A 27607-nucleotide genomic window follows, 5' to 3' on the forward strand; every position below is an offset into this window, starting at 1 on the left:
CCAGACTTAAAACTGTGACATGTATGGCGTCAGAGAAATTTACTCAAATATAATGTCCTCATGAGCACAGTGGATAATCTAACAATACATTTTTTTTTTTTTTTCATTTAATGTATTAATGCCTATTATGATGTTTTTCTATGACAGGTAGGCCTACTTCCCCATAATGAGTTTTGACAGACAGTGACGAGTCTGAAACCAAAGGCAAATGCCGGTCAGTCAAGTGAGCCAAAGAGATAACTAAGAAAATATTGGATGATAACATCAATGCTTATTTCTAGCTAGAAATGAGTCATACATTTAAAACAATTAATAAAAGCCCATATGTACTCATTCAAACAGTTCGGTCAGATGGCATTTTTATTACTTCCACCCAACCGTCAAACTCAAACCACAGGCCTGCGTTCTTACTCCAAAACGTTTTGTTTGGCACAATGCTTACTTATTATGTTCATCTTGTATTGCAAAACTACTGAAGCTTGTTTCTGCCATGGAATTAGAAAAACGCATTTTTCTTCTTGCAATTATGAGTTTAAATCCCAAAATTCAGACTTTTTCTCACAATTATGAATTTATATCACACAATTCTGACATCTGTCCTCACAATTATGAGTTTATATGTCGCAAATTACTTTTTTGCGCAATTATAAGTTTATATCTCACAAATAATTTTTTTGCACGATTATGAGTTTAGACCCCAAATGCTTTCCCCCCTAATTATGTGGTTATATCGTCAATTGACTTTTTTGTGCAATTATTAGTTTATATCCAAAATTCTCTCTTTTTTTTCCTCGCAATTATGACTTTTTTTCTCTTGCACTTATGAGTTTATACCCCAAATTCTTACTTTTCCCTCTCAATTATGATTTTATATCTCGCAATTATGACTATTATCGCAGTTAGTTTTCCTCGCAATTATGAGTTTATATCCCAAATTCGTTCTTTTTTCCCTAACAATTGTGAGTTTAAATCTCACAATTATGACTTCTCGCAATTGCGATTTGATATCAAGCAATTTTAAAAATATCTAAAATCTGAGAAGTCACTACCTTTTTTTTATTTTTTTATTCAAAACAACTTAAAACGCCTGCAAAGGCCTTTAAATTGTCCCAGCCTGTTCTGTAGGCTACACTATCATGGGGAAGACTGCTGACTTGACAGTCGTCCAAAAGACGACCACTGACACCTTGCACAAGGAGGGCAAGACACAAAAGGTCATTGCAAAAGAGGCTGGCTGTTCACAGAGCTCTGTGTCCAAGCACATAAATAGAGAGGTGAAAGGAAGGAAAAGATGTGGTAGAAAAAAGTGTAAAAGCAATAGGGATAACTGAACCCTGGAGAGGATTGTGAAACAAAACCCATTCAAAAATGTGGGGGAGATTCACAAAGAGTAGACTAGAGTCAGTGCTTCAAGAACCACTTTACACAGACGTAAGCAAGACATGGGTTTCAGCTGTCATACTCCTTGTGTCGAGCCACTCTTGAACAACAGACAGCATCAAAAGTGTGTCACCTGGGCTAAAGACAAAAAGGACTGCTGAGTGGTCCAAAGTTATGTTCTCTGATGAAAGTTAATTTAGCATTTCCTTTGGAAATCAGGGTCCCTGAGTCTGGATGAAGAGAGGAGAGGCACACAATCCATGTTGCTTGAGGTCCAGTGTAAAGTTTCCGTGATGGTTTGAGGGCCATGTCATCTGCTGGTGTTGGTCTACTGTGTTTTCTGAGGTCCAAGGCCAACGCAGCCGTATACCAGGAAGTTTTAGAGCACTCCATGATTCCTGCTGCTGACCAACTTTATGGAGATGCAGATTTAATTTTCCAACAAGACTTATTCTTAGGACTGTTCTTAATTGGCCAGCAAACTCACCTGACCTTAACCCCATAGAAAATCTGTGAAGAGGAAGATGAGATATGCCAGACCTAACAATGCAGAAGAGCTGGAGGCCACTATCAGATCAACCTGAGCTCTCATAACACCTGAGCAGTGCCACAGACTGATCGACTCCACGCCACGCCGCATTGCTGCAGTAATTCAGGCAAAAGGAGCCCCAACTAAGCATTGAGCGCTGGCTCATAGTTTTCATGTTCATACTTTTCAGTTGGCCAAGATTTCTAAAAATCCTTTCCTTGTATTGGTCTTAAATAATGTTCTAATTTTCTGAGATACTGAATTTGTGATTTTCCTTAGTTGTCAGTTATAATCATCAAAATTAAAAGAAATAAACATTTGAAATATCAGTCTGTGTATAATGAATGAATATAATATACAAGTTTCCTTTTTTTGAATGGCACTTTTTGATGATATACTAATTATGATATTTGATGATACTATAATACTATTATTTAGTAATTATTATGACCAGCACCTGTACATGAAGTATATATACACACACACACACTGTATATGTGTTTGTGTGTATGTATGTATGTATGTGTGTGTGTATATATATATATATATATAATTTTTTTTTTCAAATTTTATATTATATATATATATATATATATATATATATACAAACATACATATATGCATACATACATACATTAATTCTTTAATATGTATGTACAAAATAAATGCATTGTAAAAAGTAAGCAGTGATATTAAATAGGTTAATTTGAAGGCAAACATAATGGAAAAAATAAATGTTGTACTAATCAAATCACCTGACCTCGAAACATTACTTTGCCTTTCTTTCACTGGCTGCCCGCGCCTTGCTAAAGACTTTCAGACAAGCTTGCATGGGCTAAATAAACAGCGCTCATAATGAGACGGATGTGAACAAACGCTCACATTTAACTCGTGTTATTGATGCTTATATCGTCTGTGAGCTACATATGGTCCTTTAGTTAGAGAGGATTATGTCGCAACGACAAAGGTTACCGACCCGCCCAGAACATTATTACACTCCTGGCACGTCCACGACCCCAACCCAGAGTCTATCTGCTCACAGGCAGCAATTAACACCAGTCGGTTCCCAGGCGCTGCAGTGCTGCCCAATGTAAGGATGCATTAGAATGGGATGAAAAAAGGTCAGGAGGTCAAGAACAGAAAGACAATTACTCTATGTCTTACTATTTAACTATCCTGCCTCAATACGTCGCTTACTATCAGTATTTACTCTATTTAACCATCTCTAACTCTTTATATTTGTGTCTCCCTATTGATCAGTCTCCATTTAACACATACATATTTATAAGAACTGCTGACCAAATGTTTTATCATGCACTTAAATAATTTTAAACATTTTATGTACTCTCCTTTCCTTTTCCCCCCCCAGTCTTTTAGTTCAGTAGATGCTGTGAAAGAAACCGAAAAAGGTGTAATTTTCTAGGGGGCGAAGGACAAGTCGGTTAACTCATGTAAGTATGGGTCGATCCCTCAGGGCAGGTCACAGCATTGTGGACATGACAATGAGAACCTGCAAGCTCTGTTTTGGAGTAAAGGCTAGTTCAACCAGTCTGTCTGTGTGTCTGTCCGGCGTCAGGCGGCTGTTTTGACCTGTATCTGGCTCATTGTGTGAGAGTAAAGGTCACCAGGTGCTGTGTGATCCCCCTCCCCTTTCTCAGTATCACATGCAGATTGTTTGCGAGGTTATTAAGGAGTGGCATAGAACTGTGAGTGTGTGTGTATGTGTGTGAGAGAGAAAGAGCATGTGCAAAAGCAGAGGTGTTGCATGGATTTCCTTTCACCTAATTTGTCACATTTGTGCCAAGGAAAGAACTATGTAAAGTCTTACCAGTTTCTATATATACCACAAATGGGGAAAAAAACGTTTTCAGCTAGATGACATTAATAATGTTTCTAAAGATTTGTGTCAAATAAATGCTGTTTATTGTTCTATATCCATCAAAAAATGTTTTTCACATTCAAGCGGTTTTCAACATTGATAATATAGTAATATTTCTTGAGCTGCAAATCAGTATATAAGAATAGTTTCTGAAGGATCACATGACAGTGAAGACTGGAGTAATGCTGCAAAACTAACTAGGCAATTTATAAATTAATTTAAATAATATATTATATCAATTAATCATTACTGGTTTAAAAGGATAGTTCACCCAAAGAGTACCATTCCATCAATTCATTTAAAAATTTGAAAAGGTTTAAAAATGGTGCATTTTGCCAGGTTTGATCTTTACATATTTTTTTTCCAACAAAAACACTGATCAAAGCAGCTGCATTACGGAGCCCCTAAAGTACGAAAAAGCAGGGATGGGTGACTTAGGTCCTGGAGGGCCAGTGTTCTGCAGAGTTTAACTCCAACCCTGATTAAAAAAAACTGCTTGTAGCTTTCTAGTAATCCTGAATTTCTAGTAATCCCAGAGGAACACAGATGTTGGGCGAGTGAGCGCAAAGTTTCTTGGAGAAACTCAAATGTTGGGTGAGCGAACGCAAAGGTTCTTGGACAAACTCAAATGTTGGGTGAGCGAACGCAAAGGTTCTTGGACAAACTCAAATGTTGGGTGAGCGGACACAAAGGTTCTTGGACAAACTCAAATGTTGGGTGAGCGGACACAAAGGTTCTTGGAGAAACTCAAATGTTGGGTGAGCGGACAAAGTTTCTTGGAGAAACTCAAATGTTGGGTGAGCGGACGCAAAGGTTCTTGGACAAACTCAAATGTTGGGTGAGCGGACGCAAAGGTTCTTGGAGAAACTCAAATGTTGGGTGAGCGGACACAAAGGTTCTTGGACAAACTCAAATGTTGGGTGAGCGGACACAAAGGTTCTTGGACAAACTCAAATGTTGGGTGAGCGGACGCAAAGGTTCTTGGAGAAACTCAAATGTTGGGTGAGTGGACACAAAGGTTCTTGGAGAAACTCAAATGTTGGGTGAGCGGACACAAAGGTTCTTGGAGAAACTCAAATGTTGGGTGAGCGAACACAAAGGTTCTTGGAGAAACTCAAATGTTGGGTGAGCGGACGCAAAGGTTCTTGGAGAAACTCAAATGTTGGGTGAGCGGACGCAAAGGTTCTTGGACAAACTCAAATGTTGGGTGAGTGGACACAAAGGTTCTTGGAGAAACTCAAATGTTGGGTGAGCGGACACAAAGGTTCTTGGAGAAACTCAAATGTTGGGTGAGCGGACGCAAAGGTTCTTGGACAAACTGAAATGTTGGGTGAGCAGACGCAAAGGTTCTTGGACAAACTCAAATGTTGGGTGAGCGGACACAAAGGTTCTTGGAGAAACTCAAATGTTGGGTGAGCGGACACAAAGGTTCTTGGAGAAACTCAAATGTTGGGTGAGCGGACACAAAGGTTCTTGGAGAAACTCAAATGTTGGGTGAGCGGACACAAAGGTTCTTGGAGAAACTCAAATGTTGGGTGAGCGAACAGAAAGGTTCTTGGAGAAACTCAAATGTTGGGTGAGCGGACAAAGTTTCTTGGAGAAACTCAAATGTTGGGTGAACGGACACAAAGGTTCTTGGAGAAACTCAAATGTTGGGTGAGCGGACGCAAAGGTTCTTGGAGAAACTCAAATGTTGGGTGAGCGGACGCAAAGGTTCTTGGACAAACTCAAATGTTGGGTGAGCGGACGCAAAGGTTCTTGGACAAACTCAAATGTTGGGTGAGCGGACGCAAAGGTTCTTGGACAAACTCAAATGTTGGGTGAGTGGACACAAAGGTTCTTGGAGAAACTCAAATGTTGGGTGAGCGGACACAAAGGTTCTTGGAGAAACTCAAATGTTGGGTGAGCGGACGCAAAGGTTCTTGGACAAACTGAAATGTTGGGTGAGCAGACGCAAAGGTTCTTGGACAAACTCAAATGTTGGGTGAGCGGACACAAAGGTTCTTGGAGAAACTCAAATGTTGGGTGAGCGGACACAAAGGTTCTTGGAGAAACTCAAATGTTGGGTGAGCGAACAGAAAGGTTCTTGGAGAAACTCAAATGTTGGGTGAGCGGACACAAAGGTTCTTGGAGAAACTCAAATGTTGGGTGAGCGAACAGAAAGGTTCTTGGAGAAACTCAAATGTTGGGTGAGCGGACAAAGTTTCTTGGAGAAACTCAAATGTTGGGTGAACGGACAAAGTTTCTTGGAGAAACTCAAATGTTGGGTGAGCGAACACAAAGGTTCTTGGAGAAACTCAAATGTTGGGTGAGCGGACAAAGTTTCTTGGAGAAACTCAAATGTTGGGTGAGCGAACACAAAGGTTCTTGGAGAAACTCAAATGTTGGGTGAGCGGACACAAAGGTTCTTGGACAAACTCAAATGTTGGGTGAGCGGACACAAAGGTTCTTGGAGAAACTCAAATGTTGGGTGAGCGGACACAGTTTCTTGGAGAAACTCAAATGTTGGGTGAGCGGACACAAAGGTTCTTGGAGAAACTGAAATGTTGGGTGAGCGGACAAAGGTTCTTGGAGAAACTCAAATGTTGGGTGAGCGGACGCAAAGGTTCTTGGACAAACTCAAATGTTGGGTGAGCGGACAAAGGTTCTTGGAGAAACTCAAATGTTGGGTGAGCGGACGCAAAGTTTCTTGGAGAAACTCAAATGTTGGGTGAGCGAACAGAAAGGTTCTTGGAGAAACTCAAATGTTGGGTGAGCGGACACAAAGGTTCTTGGAGATACTCAAATGTTGGGTGAGCGGACAAAGTTTCTTGGAGAAACTCAAATGTTGGGTGAGCGGACAAAGTTTCTTGGAGAAACTCAAATGTTGGGTGAGCGGACACAAAGGTTCTTGGATAAACTGCAATGTTGGGTGAGCGAACGCAAAGGTTCTTGGAGAAACTCAAATGTTGGGTGAGCGAACAGAAAGGTTCTTGGAGAAACTCAAATGTTGGGTGAGCGGACACAAAGGTTCTTGGAGATACTCAAATGTTGGGTGAGCGGACAAAGTTTCTTGGAGAAACTCAAATGTTGGGTGAGCGGACAAAGTTTCTTGGAGAAACTCAAATGTTGGGTGAGCGAACACAAAGGTTCTTGGAGAAACTCAAATGTTGGGTGAGCGGACGCAAAGGTTCTTGGACAAACTCAAATGTTGGGTGAGTGGACACAAAGGTTCTTGGAGAAACTCAAATGTTGGGTGAGCGGACACAAAGGTTCTTGGAGAAATTCAAATGTTGGGTGAGCGGACAAAGGTTCTTGGAGAAACTCAAATGTTGGGTGAGCGGACACAAAGGTTCTTGGACAAACTCAAATGTTGGGTGAGCGGACAAAGTCTCTTGGAGAAACTCAAATGTTGGGTGAGCAAACACAAAGGTTCTTGGAGAAACTCAAATGTTGGGTGAGCGAACACAAAGGTTCTTGGAGAAACTCAAATGTTGGGTGATCGAACAGAAAGGTTCTTGGAGAAACTCAAATGTTGGGTGAGCGGACAAAGGTTCTTGGAGAAACTCAAATGTTGTGTGAGCGGACAAAGGTTCTTGGAGAAACTCAAATGTTGGGTGAGCGGACAAAGGTTCTTGGAGAAACTCAAATGTTGGGTGAGCGGACAAAGGTTCTTGGAGAAACTCAAATGTTGGGTGAGCGGACACAAAGGTTCTTGGACAAACTCAAATGTTGGGTGAGCGGACACAAAGGTTCTTGGAGAAACTCAAATGTTGGGTGAGCGGACACAGTTTCTTGGAGAAACTCAAATGTTGGGTGAGCGGACACAAAGGTTCTTGGAGAAACTGAAATGTTGGGTGAGCGGACAAAGGTTCTTGGAGAAACTCAAATGTTGGGTGAGCGGACGCAAAGGTTCTTGGACAAACTCAAATGTTGGGTGAGCGGACAAAGGTTCTTGGAGAAACTCAAATGTTGGGTGAGCGGACGCAAAGTTTCTTGGAGAAACTCAAATGTTGGGTGAGCGAACAGAAAGGTTCTTGGAGAAACTCAAATGTTGGGTGAGCGGACACAAAGGTTCTTGGAGATACTCAAATGTTGGGTGAGCGGACAAAGTTTCTTGGAGAAACTCAAATGTTGGGTGAGCGGACAAAGTTTCTTGGAGAAACTCAAATGTTGGGTGAGCGGACACAAAGGTTCTTGGATAAACTGCAATGTTGGGTGAGCGAACGCAAAGGTTCTTGGAGAAACTCAAATGTTGGGTGAGCGAACAGAAAGGTTCTTGGAGAAACTCAAATGTTGGGTGAGCGGACACAAAGGTTCTTGGAGATACTCAAATGTTGGGTGAGCGGACAAAGTTTCTTGGAGAAACTCAAATGTTGGGTGAGCGGACAAAGTTTCTTGGAGAAACTCAAATGTTGGGTGAGCGAACACAAAGGTTCTTGGAGAAACTCAAATGTTGGGTGAGCGGACGCAAAGGTTCTTGGACAAACTCAAATGTTGGGTGAGTGGACACAAAGGTTCTTGGAGAAACTCAAATGTTGGGTGAGCGGACACAAAGGTTCTTGGAGAAATTCAAATGTTGGGTGAGCGGACAAAGGTTCTTGGAGAAACTCAAATGTTGGGTGAGCGGACACAAAGGTTCTTGGACAAACTCAAATGTTGGGTGAGCGGACAAAGTCTCTTGGAGAAACTCAAATGTTGGGTGAGCAAACACAAAGGTTCTTGGAGAAACTCAAATGTTGGGTGAGCGAACACAAAGGTTCTTGGAGAAACTCAAATGTTGGGTGATCGAACAGAAAGGTTCTTGGAGAAACTCAAATGTTGGGTGAGCGGACAAAGGTTCTTGGAGAAACTCAAATGTTGTGTGAGCGGACAAAGGTTCTTGGAGAAACTCAAATGTTGGGTGAGCGGACAAAGGTTCTTGGAGAAACTCAAATGTTGGGTGAGCGGACAAAGGTTCTTGGAGAAACTCAAATGTTGGGTGAGCGGACACAAAGGTTCTTGGAGAAATTCAAATGTTGGGTGAGCGAACACAAAAGTTCTTGGAGAAACTCAAATGTTGGGTGAGCGGACAAAGGTTCTTGGAGAAACTCAAATGTTGGGTGAGCGGACACAAACGTTCTTGGAGAAACTCAAATGTTGGGTGAGCGAACACAGTTTCTTGGAGAAACTCAAATGTTGGGTGAGCGAACACAAAGGTTCTTGGAGAAACTCAAATGTTGGGTGAGCGGACACAAACGTTCTTGGAGAAACTCAAATGTTGGGTGAGCGAACACAAAGGTTCTTGGAGAAACTCAAATGTTGGGTGAGCGAACGCAAAGGTTCTTGGACAAACTCAAATGTTGGGTGAGCGGACACAAAGGTTCTTGGAGAAACTCATATGTTGGGTGAGCGAACTCAAAGTGCAAATGCGAGTTAAGGGTTTCCGTACTACTTTTGAATTAGATTTTTGGATTTGATTTGAAAGGATCACATTAAAATGAAAATATGAAATGCTTAACCACTTCCACCACATCTGCTGGGAATGTGACAGTTCTGGAGCATCAGCCGTAACAGGATTAACACCTTGTTTTTTGTGGTGAGACGGGTCATGGTTAAACCCATATCTGTGGCTGTTCCCTCTACGACACTGGAATCGTAACCCGTTCATCCAGCACCGATTATTAGAGGACAGCTGGACTGTTGTCTTCCTCTCCCACGCAAGGCCACTAAAACATTGCAGCGGCAGGGGGGTTAATTTTAGGGTTCAGGTTTCTCTCTGTGGTCCTTGCGGAGGAAAGGAGGGACGTTACCACAAGGAGGAGGAGGAGGAGGATGATATTGGATGCAGGTTTAGGAACAAGGATAAAGAAACACTCGAGAAACCACTTCTGTGGTTTATCCCATTCACACAAGCTTCCTTTGCTCATTCCCTCCAACTCTTTGATGCCGTCACGCCAGAAATGGTCCTGTGGGAAGAAAAGACGAGGAATTCAGTGGCACTTCTATATAAAATGTAATTAAAGTAATTAAGCTCAGTCTGTGTATTATTATTTTATTCTATGGAAGTCAATGGGGTTTATCAACAGTTTGGCAACCCATATTCTCCATAATATATTTTTTTGTGTTCAGCAGAAGAAAAGAAAAAAACTTTGATGACAGATTTTTAATTTTTGCGTGACCTGCCCCTTTAAGTGCCGTGAACACACAACCCTACTTATAATGCAGTGATATGCAGCGATTTAATAGCATACAGATGTGTATGTGATATGATCTACTATCTGTTAATCTACCAGTCTGACAATCACCAACCGTCTTACTATTCACATCAGGTTTCATGAGAACTGGTTTTGCATCTTTTGATCTTGCCATGAAAGAAAGCGATTTCAGGCGCTTTGGAAACAGCAGCAGTCCATGACCTCTAGAGAGTTTGCTGTGTTACTGCAGAGGGCTTGCAAATTATTGCTTGATCTGAAGCAAATATCTGTGGGGGAATATTTCAGTAAGTACAAAAAAAAAAAAAGAAGACATTATTAAGGTTTAAAAATTCAGCTAAATGCTGTTGTTTCTCCTACATTGTATTTTTACATTAAAATGTTAATAAATAATAATACAAATAGGTAAAATAATAATAATAAAATATATATATGAATACCCGAACACTGCAGTTTAATCATAATAATAATAAAACAATTATTATAAAACTAATATTGAAAACACGAGAATTTATAAATAAATGATTAAACTTAATTTATAATACTTCATAAAAAATATACTCTTACCCTAATACAGATGATGAATCAGTATGCATATACAAATTACTATTTTAAACATATGCAGTTTAAATATCATAACATAAATGTAAAACAAATCTATAAAAAAATTATAATCAATTATACCACAAATTAAATATTTAAATAAATAAACCCATATACTAATCCATCTAGATGATATATCATTATATATAAAAAATGTTTTAATGTTTATGGTTTAAGCATTATAACGCAAATATAAGGAAAATTAAATAAATAAAATGCAGCCTTACTACCCCAATCATTACAGGTGATTAATCAATATAACATAAATTTGAAAAAAGTATTATTATTATTATGCACATGCAATGTAATCCTGCATAACACAAATCTAAACATATTAAAAAAAGGCATCCGAAAATCATTCTAATCAATACAGGTGATGAATCTATATTATTTTAACATAACACATTATGTAAACACATTAATATGGCGCTATATGTGTGTTAAAAGATGAACTTTATACACTATAAAAGGGCGTCCAATTAAATCAATTCAGACAAGACCTACAGACCCCAAAACCACAACCTTTTCACCCAGAAACAGGGCTAGTTATTGTGATCTGTACTCACACATCTCAAAGTCCATGGGCATCTGCGGGTTTGAGCGGTCAGTTAGCCGTCACCACACCCCGATAGGACCGGCGACGTTGTGATTGGTCAGTGAAGATAAACAGGCCAGTCCTGTGTTTGAGAAAAGGTGCAGAGAGGCGGCCCAAAAGAGACAAAGGGCACCTGGGAATGTTTTCATCTGCCAGAGGCCATCTTAACTCGCAGAAGCTCGTGTTACATTATGTAATTGGGGCCGTGCGGCCACCAAATGGTGCGAGTCTGAGGTGGGTGTATAAGGTTAGGATAGAGGAGAAGCGATGCAGGTCCCAGGGCATTCACCTGTGATTCAGAGATTTAGGAATTTTTTTTCTAAACTACCAGTCGTACATGACGCTTTAGAGCCCTCCCTTACGCTTCGCTATCTTTCTCTCTTTTCCAAAACGGCGATAATTGGAGATGGGGCGAGAGCTACATATGGTCCCTTCAATCCAACCTCCCCCAGCCCAGGCTGAAAGCTCATTAAAAAGGTTGCTTGTTAATGAGCTATAGGGATCATAGAGCATCCTACTCATTAGAGGGGCCAGAGATACTGGCGAGAAGGTTGTCCCGTTACAAAAGAAAAGAGCTGTTAAGATGACTCTGCTCCCCCTTGGTTTCTCTACATCCTCAAACTCTCAATCTCAGAACCCTTTCTCTACCTCCAGATGTCTAATCACAATGGCAATCTCATCCGTTCCATCAAACCCTGTTCCTTGAAGACCAACCTGAATGACCCAGTGGTTTAGTCAGATATGACTGTCCTACTAACGGACTATGACTCAACGACAATAGCCGTGAGCGGAAAGCGGCTCATCTGTGCAAATACTGTTGAATTTGTGATGTGATCTGAGACATGTAGCGGCAGGTTTGACTTCTCGTCACACTTTCTGGTTCTCACATACTCACACACACACGCACACACCCTTTGACTTTGCCTCAGTCTTTTAATCATCGTACAAATAGGCATAGAAATACAAAATACACAAAGTGGTGGGCTACACAGGGATTTCTGGGAGAAATCGCGCAAGACATGACACCAAAAGAAATCATTATAACAATATACAGAGGACAAAAAGAGCTTTGTTTTCGCTGCTCCCTGAAGAAACGGACACACTGTATGTCCAACTATTTTCACATTTGTTATTCTTAATACAAAAAAATCCATTTGATGATGTATTCTACCATATTTGTTACCACGCAAACATAAAGTGTAACATAACAGTTCCCTGACATTGATAATTATCATAAAAAAACTGTAACAAAGGAGACTTTCCCTGTATAGATTTATCATATATCTGGTCTCACATATACACAAACAAACACAAGTGCTCTCTCAGTGGGTTCACCATTCAACAGCTCCAGAAACCAATCAGAAACCAAGGCTTTTCCTTCCACAAAACACAACTTTCTATGTGCTCGGGCAGTGAAACAAACGTCTGCAAACAGACTTAACAGGCTCACAAAATACAACGAAAATTTATTTGTTGTGCAGTAAAGTGGCTATGAAACCAATACGGGATACATTTTTGTGGAATATGTTGCAAAATGTCGACAAAAACTAAAATATACATTTACACAATTCTAAACGATAAACTAAATGGCAAACAAATGCTCTTTAACAGTGATATGCGACAGTGAACATGTATTGCCACAGACCCAATCTGTCCTGTTTAATATACAGTATCAGAAAAGGAAACAACCCTGTCAGATAGTTGGAAAAACACAAGCTTAAATTTGTCTATTGTCATCTGTGCACTTACTACACTGATGTAGACCAGGGGTGTCCAATCCTGCTCCTAGATGGCCGAAATCCTGCATGGATTAGCTCTGACCTGCTCCAACACACCAGCCTGAAAGTTAAGAAAAGGTCCTGAAGACTTGGATGAGGTGTTTCAGGTTGGAGCCAAACTTTGCAGGATAACAGTGGCCCTCCAGGAGCAGGATTAGACATCCCTGATGTAGACACACACGCAGATTTTGATGAACCAGGAACCTTTAAGGCTCTGTGGTAGAGTGGCAAAACAGCGTCCACTTCAGAATTGCATTGCAGAATTAAAAAAAATCCCATTGACAGATTCCACTCGGTCTTCCTGTCTGATTGTCTTTTGGGCTCAACAAAAGGCTCAAATGATTTGTAACCATCTTTGTATACACTGACTAGTCAAACTGTCATGTTCTGGGTTCGAAGTGCCTTGTACGATAGTGGCTGGGACTAAAGAGTTCAGAATATTGCAGGTCAGGATTTTAACAGTAGGCACTTGTACTGATATGAGAAGTCTCGGTCAGTACCAGCATCACTCTCTAGAGTGATTGAGGTGAGAGGGTGGGTAAGGTCGTCTTGGTTTTTTGATAAGATGCATGTAGTCGTGGGCAGAAGATCATCACGCTTGGTGGTTTTGGCCATGATCAGTGTCGTGTTGCTATTTTTATACTGCGGTTTGACCAAGTGCCACAGTTTCTTCAGAGGAGGGGTGCTCATCAGCACTGACCCTCATTTCAGCGTCCTCCTCTTTGAGCTGCTCTGATAGGTCCACATTCGATTCTGTGAGCGTTGTGACGGTAGCTCCTGATTTATCATCCTCCATTTTGATGTTGAGGCTGTTGTAATCGGTGAGCGAGCCTTGGCTGTATGTGCCGGCGCTGGCGTGAGTGAGTCCATGGACCTTCTTGAGGTGTTTTTCCAGCGTGGCATAGACGGTGAATGGGACAGAGCAAAGCTGACACTGAAAGGCGGCGCGTGTCCCGCGGGCGCCGTGCGTTTTCATGTGGCGTGTGAGCTTGCTGCTCTGCGCGCAGGCGTAGCTGCAGAGGCCGCAGCGGTACGGCCGTTCGCCCGTGTGGCTGCGCCGATGGACTGTAAGGTTGCTGCTGTTACGGAAACACTTTCCGCAGAACTCACAAGCCTCTTCTTTTTTCTTCTTGCCTCCGCCGCTGGTGACCTGCCTTCTTTCGTTCTCCCTCTGCCAGTCCTGGACTATCTCCACAGCCTCCACCTCCTGCTCCCATTCGCCTTGAGGGCGATCTTCCCGTTCGGGACGCTTTGGTGTGCAGTTCCCGCTGGCGATCCCGCTCTCGCCACTTCCACCTGTATCTCCGCTCTCCAGAGAGCCCTCCGAGGGGCTTCCATAAGGAGACGGCTGTTGAGGCTCACCTTGACCCTCTTCTTCCGCTTCTCTCAGAGGCTGGTAGAAACGCAGAAGATTGCGATCCACACCTCTGGACTGCGAAGATATCAAGATCAGGCTGGTACCTCCTGGATGCTTCCCAGCTTCCAAACTAGCGCCATGACCACCGGAAATATCATTATCTCCCTGTGCGGAAAGCTTTCTGTCCTCGTCCCCACTGGCAGGGATGGGATCAGAGGTTTCCTGTCCAGCAGCAGAACGACGATGGCTTCTCATGTGTCTTGCCAGTTCGCCGCTTTGGGAGAACGTAAGCTGGCACAGACCACAGTGGTAGGGCCTATCGCAGGCGTGAGTGCGGCGGTGGGCGGACAGGCTGCGCAGAGACTGAAAGCCCTGGCCGCACAGCTGGCAGGAGTAAGCTGTGTGAAGAGGTGGAGTGGAGTGGGGAAAAGGTGAAGCAGCTGGAGGAGATGGGGATGGAGAAGGCACCACTCCTCCGTTGTTGCAGCTAACCTCCGCCAGGCGCTGTAAACACATGGAGAAGTTCAGGCCCTGCAAATCTCGCGGTGCAGAGGTGGAGCTGTGAGAAGGCTTGTGAGGGCGGGCCGATCTTTGGGAGGATGGCTGAAATGCAGAGGCCAGTGCAGCGCCCAGGTGACGTGGATCCATCGTGGCTGCCGGTTTTGACGTCGGTGCGATGGTGTCGTCCTCCACATGGTAGATGCTGAGAGAATGTGCGTACTGAGCATGCTGGAGGAGAGTCCATGCGCTGGAGAACACACACTGACACACCTGGCAGGTGAAAATGGAGGGCTCTTCTGTTTTGGAAAGGAAGAGAGATAGAGAAAATTAACTTATTTTTTTATTTAATTAGTTTATTTGTCAGGGACAGTGTACAAAATGCATTAATCTTACGAAAAGATGTTTTGTAAAAGAATTAGCTCATGCTAGTTTACATCTGCAGTCCGTGGGCAGGTGCACACAATATTAACACATTACATTACAACTTATCAGTCAAACAAACACCTAAAAGCTAATAATTTTTAAAAATATATATTCACACTAACAGATGACATTTTTTTTAAATAGCTGTACATTCAGGAGACAAAACCGAACTTGTTTGACTACTAAATGGTCCATAACATGATTATATATCTCTAACTAGCCATGTGGATAACTGATGAGGTCCGTAGACTGAATCTTCATTTCTAGGTTGTGTGAACGTCTATACTAAAAATGCAAACAAACCGAGCCTTACTCACACTATACGGAGTGCACTGGAAAGATGTCTATCGTGATGACATGAAAATGAAACGGCAGAAGAAGAAAAAAAAAAGAAAAAGAAAAAAAGGCTGCAGGCGAACATGGTCATTTACGGAAAACAGAGCAAAACAGGTAAAACCACAAACATTTGTGAAAGCAGGGCAGGTACTGTCCACGGCTATGTTTAGAAAATTATTCAAAACATACTTCTTAAGGCGTATTGCACAAGGCACAATAATAAAAAAATAATGTTACATTAAAATTTTGCAGTATGCTGAATGCAACAATAAATGTTTTAATCAGCTACAATGTGGTCACGTGACCTAAATACACTGCATGCTTCGAAATCATCATAGAGATTGTATATGGTTTAGTTTATATAAGATCATTGTGTAAAAACTTAAAGGTAAGTACTGTTTCTTGCTGTACACTCTTCATTTTGGAAAAAATAGAACATGATGGAAAAGACATGAAAAGAACGTGATCAGATCATATTTGAATCCCAAAATCCAAATGCAGAAATTATATTTTGTACTAAAATGAAGCCTATTTTTTGTATTAGTAAGTTTTTGCATTATGACACTCATCCCATTTTGTCATTATATATAGAGGAGCATTAACACTTTTCATACATTTACAGTTTGACGTCATGCATCCCAGAACTGAATTTTGGGTTCCACTCAAGCGGCAACCTTCTGGTCTCTCTCTTAAATTCAACACAGAAGTGACTTAAACTGCACTTCATCAACAGGTTACAAAAGGGAGACAATCCCATATTCATGCATTTACAGCAGAAGAAAATATGTTTACAGCCTGGTATAAAAAGTGGTTTTGGTCTATATGGCAAATTTTACCCTTCATGACAACTGGGAATTTGTTTATAACTCACCCGTTTAAATTAAAACGTAAAGTTTTGCATAATTGAGGGCATGGACATATGAGTGACAGGTGGATTGCCGCTGTTGGTTTCAGCAACAGGCACCTCAGTGTCACCCACATCCAGCCCAAGCGGCAACCTCCTGCGATCTCTCTTGAAGCCAATACGGAAGTAATGTAAACTGCAATCCCTAAAATGGCCGCTAGGGACAGGCTCCAGATGGGAGCAGAGCCTAATTGAGCCAGCCCCATGTTAAAATTCCCAACTTTACAGCAGAAGCTCCGCCCACACCCCGCCTCTTTGCCCATTTTCTGTTATCCAGGATTGACTCGCGATGACGCGCTAGCAAGATGGCAACGACAACCTTGTCTCTACTTTAAGCTTCAGAATGGCTTATCTGATATGGTCCAGCCTCTTTTCTTGGCGCTGCCAAAATGGCTCCTCCCAGCTCCACCCACTTTGGGCTTTAAAAATGCTCTTCAGAAACCTACGTGTGACGTAGTGATAGACACTTCGTCCATTGTTTTATAGTCTATAAATCCGTTGCATCGCGTCACTGCTGTTGCTTGTGGCAAAAGTTGAAAAATCTGCAACTTTAAGCGCCAACGCAAGTGTCAACCATTCAGCTCGCCTATGCAAATACCCTACGCAGATGATATTGCGTTCATTGCGTTGCATGCAAGACCGGAAAAGTACTGTGATTGGCTGTTGTCACTATGGCAGTCACGTCAACACTAAGCTTCAGACTTGCCCTAAGTCAAACATTGTGTGAATGAGGTGTAATTTTTATTATGACATGATATAATACATCATGCATTAATTAAATTGTATTTATACATCATGGATGTGCTTGTTTTTCTGCTTTAAAAAAAGATCTGTCCGGGTGTAACAGTAATGAAAACATTCATAATAGTCACAATTTTTTTTTCTCTTCTTTTTTTTAACCACAAAAAGTTAAACAAGTTTTTTTTAACTTCTGATCTTCGAGTGAAATCTGATCGGTTCATGTTTTGCAATAACCCTAGTATTACGCTTCACTGAACACAGCCCAAAACTCCCGCATCACCTCACGAGAACACGTTTTCCTCATTTGTCTAATTTTTCAGGCAAATTTTTTTCTTTAGAAAAGCTGCATGTCACAAACCCCTGCAGGTGTCAGAGCAATAATGAGCTGCTGTTGAGTCAGACCCGAGCAGAAACGCTCGTCTGATTAAAGGTGTGCTCACAGGAGAGCCACATGACTGCGGAGAGAGAGAGATGGAGACAGAAGCAAATGAGCACGGATGGGCTCCTTCAGCGGCTCTGGTGGTATTTTTAAACGTGGTTAGCTTTGTCTCTATTTCAGAGAGCCGCTCGCCAATTAAGCCGCAAATTGCTAATTAGCGGAACGGGGCAAACGAAGGTTTTATGCAAATGAGTCCTGACTCAGCCTCCTTGATAAATGGGGCCTGTCTGCAAAGAGGATCCCAAAACTGAGAGGAAAATTCATTTCATTTTTCCCCCTATTCTCTTACAAAGGGTTCAAAGCCGAGTGCCATAAGCCTCTTTTACATCTCCTCAAGTCAAAATCCTTCTGCATTTTATTGGGTGGGGGCAAAGAAGAAGAAGATTAAAAAGAGCCTCTCCTATTCTCTTCTTTCGTACTGTGTGCCTGGAGAAGAACTCGAGTCGAAAAGCAAGAAGCAGATCTCTGAGCCTCTGGGACGGAGGTTATAACAGGGGAAAGATGGAAGAAACGTGTTTAATTTAAGAACAAAAAGAAATAGCTGCACAGGTCATGAAAAACAACAGAGAAATCATCACCCCTGTGACTGCACCTTCACCCCCTCCCAACAACACCCCTTCTGCCTCCAAATCTCTCCCTGGGGTGGAGGGTGCGAGGAGGGGTGGAGGGGCTTTTGTCTCAGGGTCTTGGAGTGAAACACAATACCCAGCCTGTCTCTCTCTCCCTCTCCCTTTCTTTCATTCTTTCCCCTCACTCTTTTTGTAAGGATTCCCATTTGGCCCAGGGTAGCAATTGCATATTAAGCAGAAGCAATAACCGCTAATTAAAAATGCAGATTGGCTGAGAGCGCTAACGAGCAGCAGGCAGAATCTTCTCTCTCTAGGGAACAGAGAAGACAGAGAGAGAGAATAAAGGGACAGTTGAAATGAAGAGCAAAGAGAAGGCTGGAAGAAATAAAAATAAGACTATTGATACATTGTCTAAACTAATTCAATAATCTATTCCACTCCAAAAATCTCTCTGTGTCACTCTTTTACACCTACATATGAGCTCAAACACACACTCCTTCTGATGGTTTGTGGGCTAACTGATTTTTTCATTGGATGAGTCAACATGAAAGTGTAAATACGACGTGCATACAAAACGCCCTCATCCACAGCACAAAAATATATCCTTTTGGTCTTCAAGAGTTGCCAAGAATTGAGCTACTTTTAAACTCTGTCATCGATAGATTTGTTGTTGTGAGGGTTTGGTGCATTTAAATGGCACAAATTGGATTTAGAATTATATATATATTAATAATGGATACAAATATTGTTTCTATAGGTAAGTTTACAAGACAATGATGTACATTGTATGATATAACTATTTCTACAAATAAACAAAATAGTTACATTTGTTTGGTTTTGGAGTGGCATACCGCTCAAAGGTTTGGGGTCAGTCATTTGCAGTAATCTTTTCTTCAGCTGATCAAAAGTTAAGACTTTAACATTGTTTCAAAATATTTCTAGTTCAAATAAATGCTGTGCAACCACCAGTTTGAACATCGATAATAATAATATTAAGAAATATTATGAATGCATCAAATTCAGCTTTGCCATCACAGGAATAAAAGGAAAGTTATTTTAAAAGTGTAAACATATTTCAATATATTACAGTTTTAGAAATGCAAATAAATGCAGCCTTGATAGGCATTAAAAAACACTCCCCTACCACTAACTATCGAATGGCAGAGTATATTCTTCCACTGGACTGTTTTTGTCATGCAGAGCTGGCAACCCTGATATATCCGTTCAAACAAATGATCACTCACTTACTATCATATTTCACATACATACTCATTATGTACTGTCATTAAAGCGAAGGGTTATGTTTTAAACAGTCCCTTATCAGACCCCATCTTCTCATATCTGATGCCTCAAAATCTCTTTCAACAGTCAAGGGTTATTATTGAGGCAGTGAGGAAGTAACACATTAGTATATATTGCACCTCTCACCCTGACACCTTTATCAGTAACATACACCTTCACACACAAAAAAGGCAAGAGGGAATGAACCCCAGAGAATCGAGAAACGTGGACGGACGGATGCAGAGCACGAAAAGGAAGGAAGCGCAAACATGTGTAAGAGGGAGTGACCCGAAAGCAAGAGTACGTTTTCGTGAGAACAATCAATCGTGATCACTCGCTTGCCTCTGTAAACGGTCTGTAATGATACACTATTAAATGTTTGCATTGACCCTCGTGTTGTGGAGTGACAGAATCCTGCCCGTATGAGGAAGCGGTTCAGGTCACGGTTCAATAGCATCACACTGAGAAGCAACAACACCTGCACAGGCCGACGACTGCCTTTACGGCCGGTTACTGCCCTGAAAAACACTCAAGTAGCTTTAACACACAGACACACACACACACACACACACCCACCAACATCCTGTTTAACAGTTGAAAGAGTTCAATGTTTCACCAAAATTCGCTTTTCTTCTTCTTTCGGCTTTTGATTCGCCACAGCGAATCATCTGCCTCCATCTATTCCCATCCTCTGTATCCTCTTCTCTCAGACCGACTACCTTCATGTCCTCCTTCACTACATCCATAAACCTCCTCTTTGGTCTTCCTCTTGACCTCCTGCCTGGCAGCTCTAACCTCAGCATCCTTTAACCGATATATTACAGATTAATCGTGCAGCCTAACTTCAGATTATTAAAATGTTCACACCAAGAAACAAAAAGGTTCACTGAAAGGTTCTAAAAGTTTTTTTTCCAGTGGAATCGCTGCAAAAACCCTCTTTGGGGAGCTTTATTTTTAAGAGTGCATTTCACATGTCAAGACTTTATTTTGAAGAGTACAGCGAGAGGATGGGAGCGATGCAATTCACAAAGGACTCTGGGAATAACAGCCCAGGTCAGCACCTGCTATGACTGACAGTGCAAGAATAATGAGGGGTTTCGAGGAAAGCGTGCGTGTTTGTGTGTGTGCGTGTGTGTGTGCGAGTGCGAGAGCTCTGGGAGTTGTGCAGTTTGGTGGCCTGACTGTGCTGTGTTTACCTGGCCACTTCACCTGAGAGACAGAGCTAAGGAGAAGCTCAGGTGTGCTCAGGTGCCATCCCCCAGGGTGAGAGTATAAGTGTACGTTTCCTCGCGTGTGTAGCAGAACTACCTATCCCTTCCACACAATTAGACACCCGCGTCTCTAACTCTCCAACTCACCAAGGCCTCAGCGCCACAGCAACGGCGGCCTAATGAGCCGGACTGGGGACGAGGTTGTTAAATGAAGGGACAGTTTTACAAAAAAAGACACTAATTAGCACCTAGAACTCACCAGCTCGGTTGGCCTCCACCCTCACACCTGGCTCTTCCTTCCATCTCCTGTCCGTCATCCGCCGGAGCTCCACATATCCCGCCTCCACCTGTGTTCCTTGGAAGCACTGCAGCGTCCGATTGGCCGGAGAGGGAGGGGTGTGGCCCTGAGGTTGGGCTCGGGCTGTGCTGCATCCGCCTTGTTTGTGCTGGATGAAGGTGAGGATGTGGGCCAGTGGGAACGCCTGACCACACTGGCCACAAGTCAACAGATCACGGCCTTCATCCTCCGGCTGAGGCATCCGCTCGGGTGACAGCAAGGAGACGGCGGGGATGACTGTGGAATCTGGATCATCTGTGAGCAGAACAAGTGCAAAGAAGTGTTGTCAAGAATATCAATTTCTTAATACTGAAATATCTGAAACGCTTCCAATACTTATTTTCCTCTGAAAAGGTACAGGATACCCTCTCTCTCTCCCTCCCTCTCTCTGACCGGCGAGTGACACACAAACACACCTCTCCTCACTCATTGAATTGGCTCCGGATGAATATTGTTGGTGTTTAGGGCTTGAAGTTTTCTGTGTGATTTTGCGCATAAGTTTACTCATTCCCACAGTGTTGTCAAAAGTACTGACCTCGATACCAAAGCGGTACAGAAATGTTATAAATGTGACGCTTTGAGCGCTGTTGAGCGGTATCGTAAACACCTCTGACTGGCCATTGTGATCACGCGCTCATCAAATATGTCTGTGATTGGCTACTACGATCAGCGCTTCACAAACATGTTCACAAATATATCAATGACGCTTTTCACAGAGCGCTTGCACAGATACACACAGAGCGTTTATGCAGTTGTCTATCAGCCTACCGGTCGGCTGGTTGACGCTTGCTTGTGCTTTCAAACGCTCCCGCTTTCAAAACACTTCTGTGTTCTTTCAAACCGCTGCCGTGCGTTGATCATTGTAGCCAATCACAGGCACATCCGATGAAGGCATGAGCACAATGGCCAGTCAGAGGTGTTTACGATTACTGCTCAACAGCGCTCGAAGCGTCACATTTTTATCGAGATCAGTACTTTTGACAACACTATTCCCTCATATTTTGTGCTCACACCCAAAGTGTGCGCACATAAAGCCACCTCTCAGGTCTAAACTGAGTTCTTTTTCACTGTTTATTGCACTTAAAAAGTCAAAAACACACAAGATAAGGTCAAAATGCTGTTCTTGGCAAGTATTCACATAAACACAGTCAGTTTAGTTTTAAGTGAACGTAAACAGTTGAGAAAGAAAACGAACATGTAACAGTATAATGGACCCATGCGTCAGGTCTTAAAGGGACAGCAGCCTAATAAACTTCCTCCCAAATTATGAGATGTTGAAAATATCTATATGGCAGTTTTCCCCATGGTGTCCATGTTAAAATTGTGGCCAATGAAAATACACAAAGAGTTAACGCTGGGTTAGAGGAACCCTTTCACATTACACAGTGTTAAGAATTAATGCTGGTTAATTATAAACAACAAACATGTCACACTGTAAACCCTAGGTTAAAATTCTCATTTGCATATTTCGCAGTGTCAATGTCAGCTATTGGACATACGCAGAATGCAACCTGGCTCTAGTATTGCGCATCCCTGAGCATACATTTCAGATTGTACTATCCCTGAACGGACTTTTCAGACTATAAAGGTAAAAATGAAATGGTCACTTCTTTACTTCAGATGCGTTTTCTGTCACCATTTGACATTTTTCTCTTCAAGCGCTGAAACTACCGTTTACACAATGATTATCAAAAGCATGTTAATGAGGTACATGATTGGGTAACATTTTAACACCCCTTTGTTTCACACGGTGCTTGACACCGCAATGCAGGGTCATAATCCCAGGTAAATAAAAAAAAAAGGGGTTAGACTGACGATAAGTGGTTACGCGCGGTATGAGGAGCCTTTTTGTTGTTTCAGAGAGTCCCTTAGAAGTTTTGAAATGACCCAACTGAGTGGCTTTGCAACAACTTCGTTTCTCTTCTAATGTGCTACTTTCAGTTCTCTGCATTTGTCGGCATACTGCTAAACTGTCACCCTCAGCACGGCTCTGTCTGGTCAGCAGATACTGACCACTTCCTGTGTCTCTGCCACCGAGGTCTGCTTTGCACAGGAAGCAGTGCGATGCAGCTCCGATCTGCTTGAGCAATTCGCCCATTAGTGCACGCTGATATATCAGGCACTTTGCACTGTAGTCGTCCTGCCACGCTCACAAGTCTGCTGACAGAGACGGTGTCTTTCACACCACTCATAACTACTGGGGCGAATGAGTGAGGCAGTGTGTAAATCTAGCCAGGTCAAAGCTGAGCCAAGCTTGAGTTTGCTACCAAGACTAAGAAAATAAAGCCTACATTACAAACTTTAAAGAGTCTAAAGTGGAAGACACTTTCATATGTTGTCCCGTTTTTACACATACTACAAAAAGAGCATTTAAACACTGATTATTGCTGCAAAGAGGTGAAATAAATGCATTTACTCAAGAATTACACTTTTTAAATCATATTACCCCCAATTTCACAGACTAGTCTCAGACTAAAATGCATGTTTGAACTGTTTAAACTGAAAGCAACTTGGATCTTAAAGTATGTCAGTGCTGTTGTTTTGCGTCGAGACGCACACCAATCAAAATCAGTCAATCAAAAATCCCATCCAATTAGAAAAGCGTATGGGCGGGCTCTCTGGAAGCGCACTGACTGCATTCGAATATCACATTCCTTAATCGTACACAATTAAATAAAAAACATCCCGAATGACTAAAAATCTTTTTTGTTATATCATATAATACACTTGTTTGTTCATCTTGACAGTTTGAACATAGTTGTTTCCTTTATTTTCAAGATCTGAGGTGAATCCATTGTTGCTTTCAGTAAGGCTGTCTATAAAGGTCATGTACAATTATATTCAAACTCACTTTAAATTATTTTTACATTAAATAAAGCACATGATCTGCACTTGTCATAGGCCTACTTTGTATGTTGTTCCAGCCACAACTCCACAGAAATAAAAACATTTTTTTTCTCTCTCACATGTCACGTTTGGTTAGGACACAGTTTAGGCTTATATTATTTTTCTCCACGTTTTGTTTAGATATAATGTGATTATTTGGGAATGTCATTGTTGTGTGGCCAGAAGGACTCCATTCCATACCCTAGGTTTTTGTGAAACGTCGACACTGAACCAGGCCCTACATTTTAGCTTTTAAATATGAATATCTGTGCCTAAACTGAAAGTCTGCAATGATTAAGGCAATGTTTAAGGATGCAATGCTACTACTGCAATTTTTTTACACAGACGCAGAGCCTAGTGTGGATCAAATCTCTATACTTTAATAGGCTACATCTTTTATGTAGAAATTCATTTTTATACACAATGCATTTGGCACAGACCCAGATCCTGCTCAGAGCGCCTTTACCTTGACAGTAAAGAAAACGAGTTAAGAGAGGAACTTGCCCTTTGACCTGGGTGCCGCTGCTGTGGTCATGGACTCCAAAGCACACGCACACACACACACACACACACACTGGACTGGATCCACCTGCCAGGGCTAGGCTGTCCATGCCGATGCAGGTACAGACAGTCCCGGGAAGGGGAGGATTTCACCAGTGGTTACTCAAAAATGTCACCTTTCCTGTTTCAACAGCTCTGGTTGTTTGTGCCGACACGCAAAAGGCGCGGCTGCTCTCTCTCACAAATTAGTGGCTGGAAGTCCGACTCATTCAAGTGAATCGGTTCTTTCGAGCAGTTCGTTTCACGCGTTTATCGGTGGTTATCATGTTATCACGTGGTATCTCGTTGGAGGATATTAAATCGATCAGTAAACATGAATTGACCCTTTTCACACACCAGGATTAAAAGAAGTGGAAGTAGTCGTAGTTGGGTTAACTTTTATAACGTTGAATGAAAGACTACATATATATGTGTGTGATTTCATTTGCTCAAAATAGCTAAAGAAAAAAAAAACAAGTGTTTTCACAACTTTCAGATAATGGGGGAAAAATAGATTGATAACGGCAGTCAGATGAGAGAAAGACATCATTCACAGCATCGTTGATTATTTATTTATTTTTGTAATTGGATGCAAAGGTAATATATTAGGCTACAAAGTATAATCTTATAAAGGTTCATAAATAATAATAATTTAATAATAAACAAATAAATATTTAAAACTTTGCGGATTTACGATGTTGATGATCTTTAAAATTCGTAATCAGTCTGTGAAAACGGTCCTTGTTTTTAAGCCTGTCAATCAAATCCTATTCAACCGATTCATTGAACATATCCGACTCAAAAGAACATTCACGAATCGGATTCCTCTCTCTCTCTCACACACACACACACACACACACACACACACACACACACACACACACACACACACACACACACACACACACACACAAGACAAGTCTTGTGGTCAGGTGAGGCATGCACAGCTGCCCACAGTTAGAAGATAAAACAAACAACAAAAAGATCCAGTCATGATCAAAACTATTTCATATGCACTCATACGTCTTACGCGGACTGTTTATCAATCAATAATAAATAAATATTAGTAAGTGAAGCGCACTTGTCACCAGGTAAAATTACAAGTATTCAGGAATGATTGTTTATGTAAAAATAAATAACAGAATGGTAAAAAATAAATAAAAAAGTAAAAAAGTAGCCACTAAGGTATGACTGAAGACACCAAAACATTAAGATATCGTGAAGATGCAATAAGGAAGTGCATGTTATTGCTCCAACTCGGGCAGTGTCCAAGCAACATAACTTAAAACTCATTAAATAGCATTAACACGGATTGACTACTGCTACGATACTTCTCGTCAGAAACACATATAATAATAATAATAATAATAATAATAATAATAATAAAAACATGATGGTGTGGTGCGTTATTTCAACTCCAATGTCAAGTTCTGGACACGCACTGGGGCTAACTTAGTGGTGAGACACAAACCACGTGAAAAGTTATTACATTGATTACTCGTTATTGGTTATTGATCACTCGTACTCTTATGCTCACACTCTCACATATGGTTCGGTTCTCAGTGAATATCTCAGGTTTTTATCGCTTAAATGTGAATAGAGTTGTCCAAAATCCAGCTTACCTTGCATTGCGCTCAGGTGTTGCGGTCTGCTCCCGAGTTTACGTCTGGACATAGTGAGAGAAGATCCTCTAAAACTACACCAGAACTAAACAGACACTGTAAATCTCATAAAACGGCAATGATGTGTGCGTGTGTGTATGTGGCTCGACTGTCGGTCGGTGCTGAGCCCGTCAGTGTTCAAGTTCACACACACTGTCTGCTGGCCCTACAGGAGGAGGAGGGCACGAGCAACGCCTCCAGCTCTTCAGCCCGCCCATCATCATCCTCCTCATCCTCGGTCTTATCATCACTGACCTCATTAAACAACTCCACTTGTGCTTAGGTAACATCTTCAGAGCCACTTTAAATGATTCAAACGCGTTATATTCCTTATCTACCTGTCGTATTGGAGGAATTATGTAAATAGTCGTGTTGATGGCGCGCAGCTGCTGCTCTGACATCAATAAAATGTGCTGGTTAAGGATGTGGGTGAAGAGGAAGTGGCTTTATCGAGGTCGACTGAGACAGGTGTTTGTTTGGCTGTCCGGCGCTTATTTCGAAACCCAAAGTAACTGTCGCTTTACTTTCAGACGCTTGCTTCTGTTTTGTGGATGGCGGGGATAAGGGTTGACGGGTAGCGTTTAAACCCGTCTTTGTGTATTATAAAGTGGTCAAATTCACATTAAAAAAACAGCAATTTGTGTAGAATCACGATTGGTTTTATCGGTTGAGTGCGCCATCTGGCGGTTACAACACGTGACTGCTCACGCCTACGAAAACGCGGGAAAAAGGTGAAACACTCAAACCAAAGGGTTTTATTCATGATTTGCTTTTTATTTCAATGTCAAATAAAATACGTGATTATTTACGGTCGTTTCCAATACAATAAATAACCATTAGAGATTTACACTAAAAAAAGGACTATTACTTAGTGTAAGTAAATTGATAAAACACTAAAACAAATCCAATAGTTTTAATTTAAGAATCGCTAAATTATTAAATTCATTACAATTCAAAAGTTTGGGGTCTGTAAGAATTTATAACCTTTAAAGTCTCATTCATTGATTTAAAACATAGTAAAACCGGTAATATTGTAAAATATTACAATAAAACAACAGCTACAACAAAAACTATTTTAAAACATTAAAATGTCCTTTATTCCTGGGGCGATGCAAAGCTGAATTTTCAGCACCATTCCTCCAGTCTTCAGTGTCATGTGATCCTTCAGAAATGATATGATTTGCTAAATTTTTGCTTAATGTAGTGGGAAATGTCTGAAACATTTTTTCAGGACTGTTTTAAGACTAAGTGACAGAAAATATACAATTTCATGTGTCCATTTGGAATAAATGTATTAATTTATAAAAATTACCAAACAACAATTAAAGATGGATTTTGCTCAATACTACATTTAATAGTGTTATTGAATAATTCCAGGAAGGAACACTCAGACCATTTTTTTTTTCATGATTAGCTTTTTATTTCAATGTCAAAAAATCTGTGATCATTTATGATTGTTTCCAATACAAGAAATAACCACCAGA

The 27607-nt window shown here is 41.4% G+C and overlaps 1 protein-coding gene across 2 annotated transcripts; it reads right to left on the minus strand.

Annotated features, from left to right (window-relative positions):
* Positions 1-12077: 12077 nt before the first annotated feature.
* Positions 12078-26397, minus strand: znf296 (zinc finger protein 296). Of its 2 annotated transcripts, none has more exons than XM_067419052.1 (3): positions 26085-26397; positions 20959-21291; positions 12078-15091 (listed from the first exon to the last, which is right to left on the minus strand). In XM_067419052.1, exons 1-3 carry the CDS (start codon positions 26134-26136, stop codon positions 13575-13577), a joined length of 1902 nt encoding a protein of 633 aa, XP_067275153.1. In that variant the 5' UTR covers positions 26137-26397; the 3' UTR covers positions 12078-13574. The 2 variants fall into 2 exon arrangements, with proteins under 2 accessions (XP_067275153.1, XP_067275154.1); XM_067419053.1 differs by lacking the exon at positions 26085-26397 and adding an exon at positions 24427-24613.
* Between the last annotated feature and the right edge of the window lie 1210 nt (positions 26398-27607).

This window comes from Pseudorasbora parva, chromosome 16 (genome assembly GCF_024679245.1).
Source record: "Pseudorasbora parva isolate DD20220531a chromosome 16, ASM2467924v1, whole genome shotgun sequence".
Lineage (NCBI taxonomy): Eukaryota > Metazoa > Chordata > Actinopteri > Cypriniformes > Gobionidae > Pseudorasbora > Pseudorasbora parva.

Excerpts from the sequence above, each read along its gene's own strand:
- znf296 (XM_067419052.1), bottom strand. The coding sequence starts at position 26,136 with ATGTCCAGACGTAAACTCGGGAGCAGACCGCAACACCTGAGCGCAATG. Across the intron at positions 21,292-26,084 it reads ACACCTGAGCGCAATGCAAG|ATGATCCAGATTCCACAGTC; the intron begins GTAAGCTGGATT and ends TTCTGCTCACAG. Across the intron at positions 15,092-20,958 it reads GGTGGAGGCCAACCGAGCTG|AAGAGCCCTCCATTTTCACC; the intron begins GTGAGTTCTAGG and ends TTTCCAAAACAG.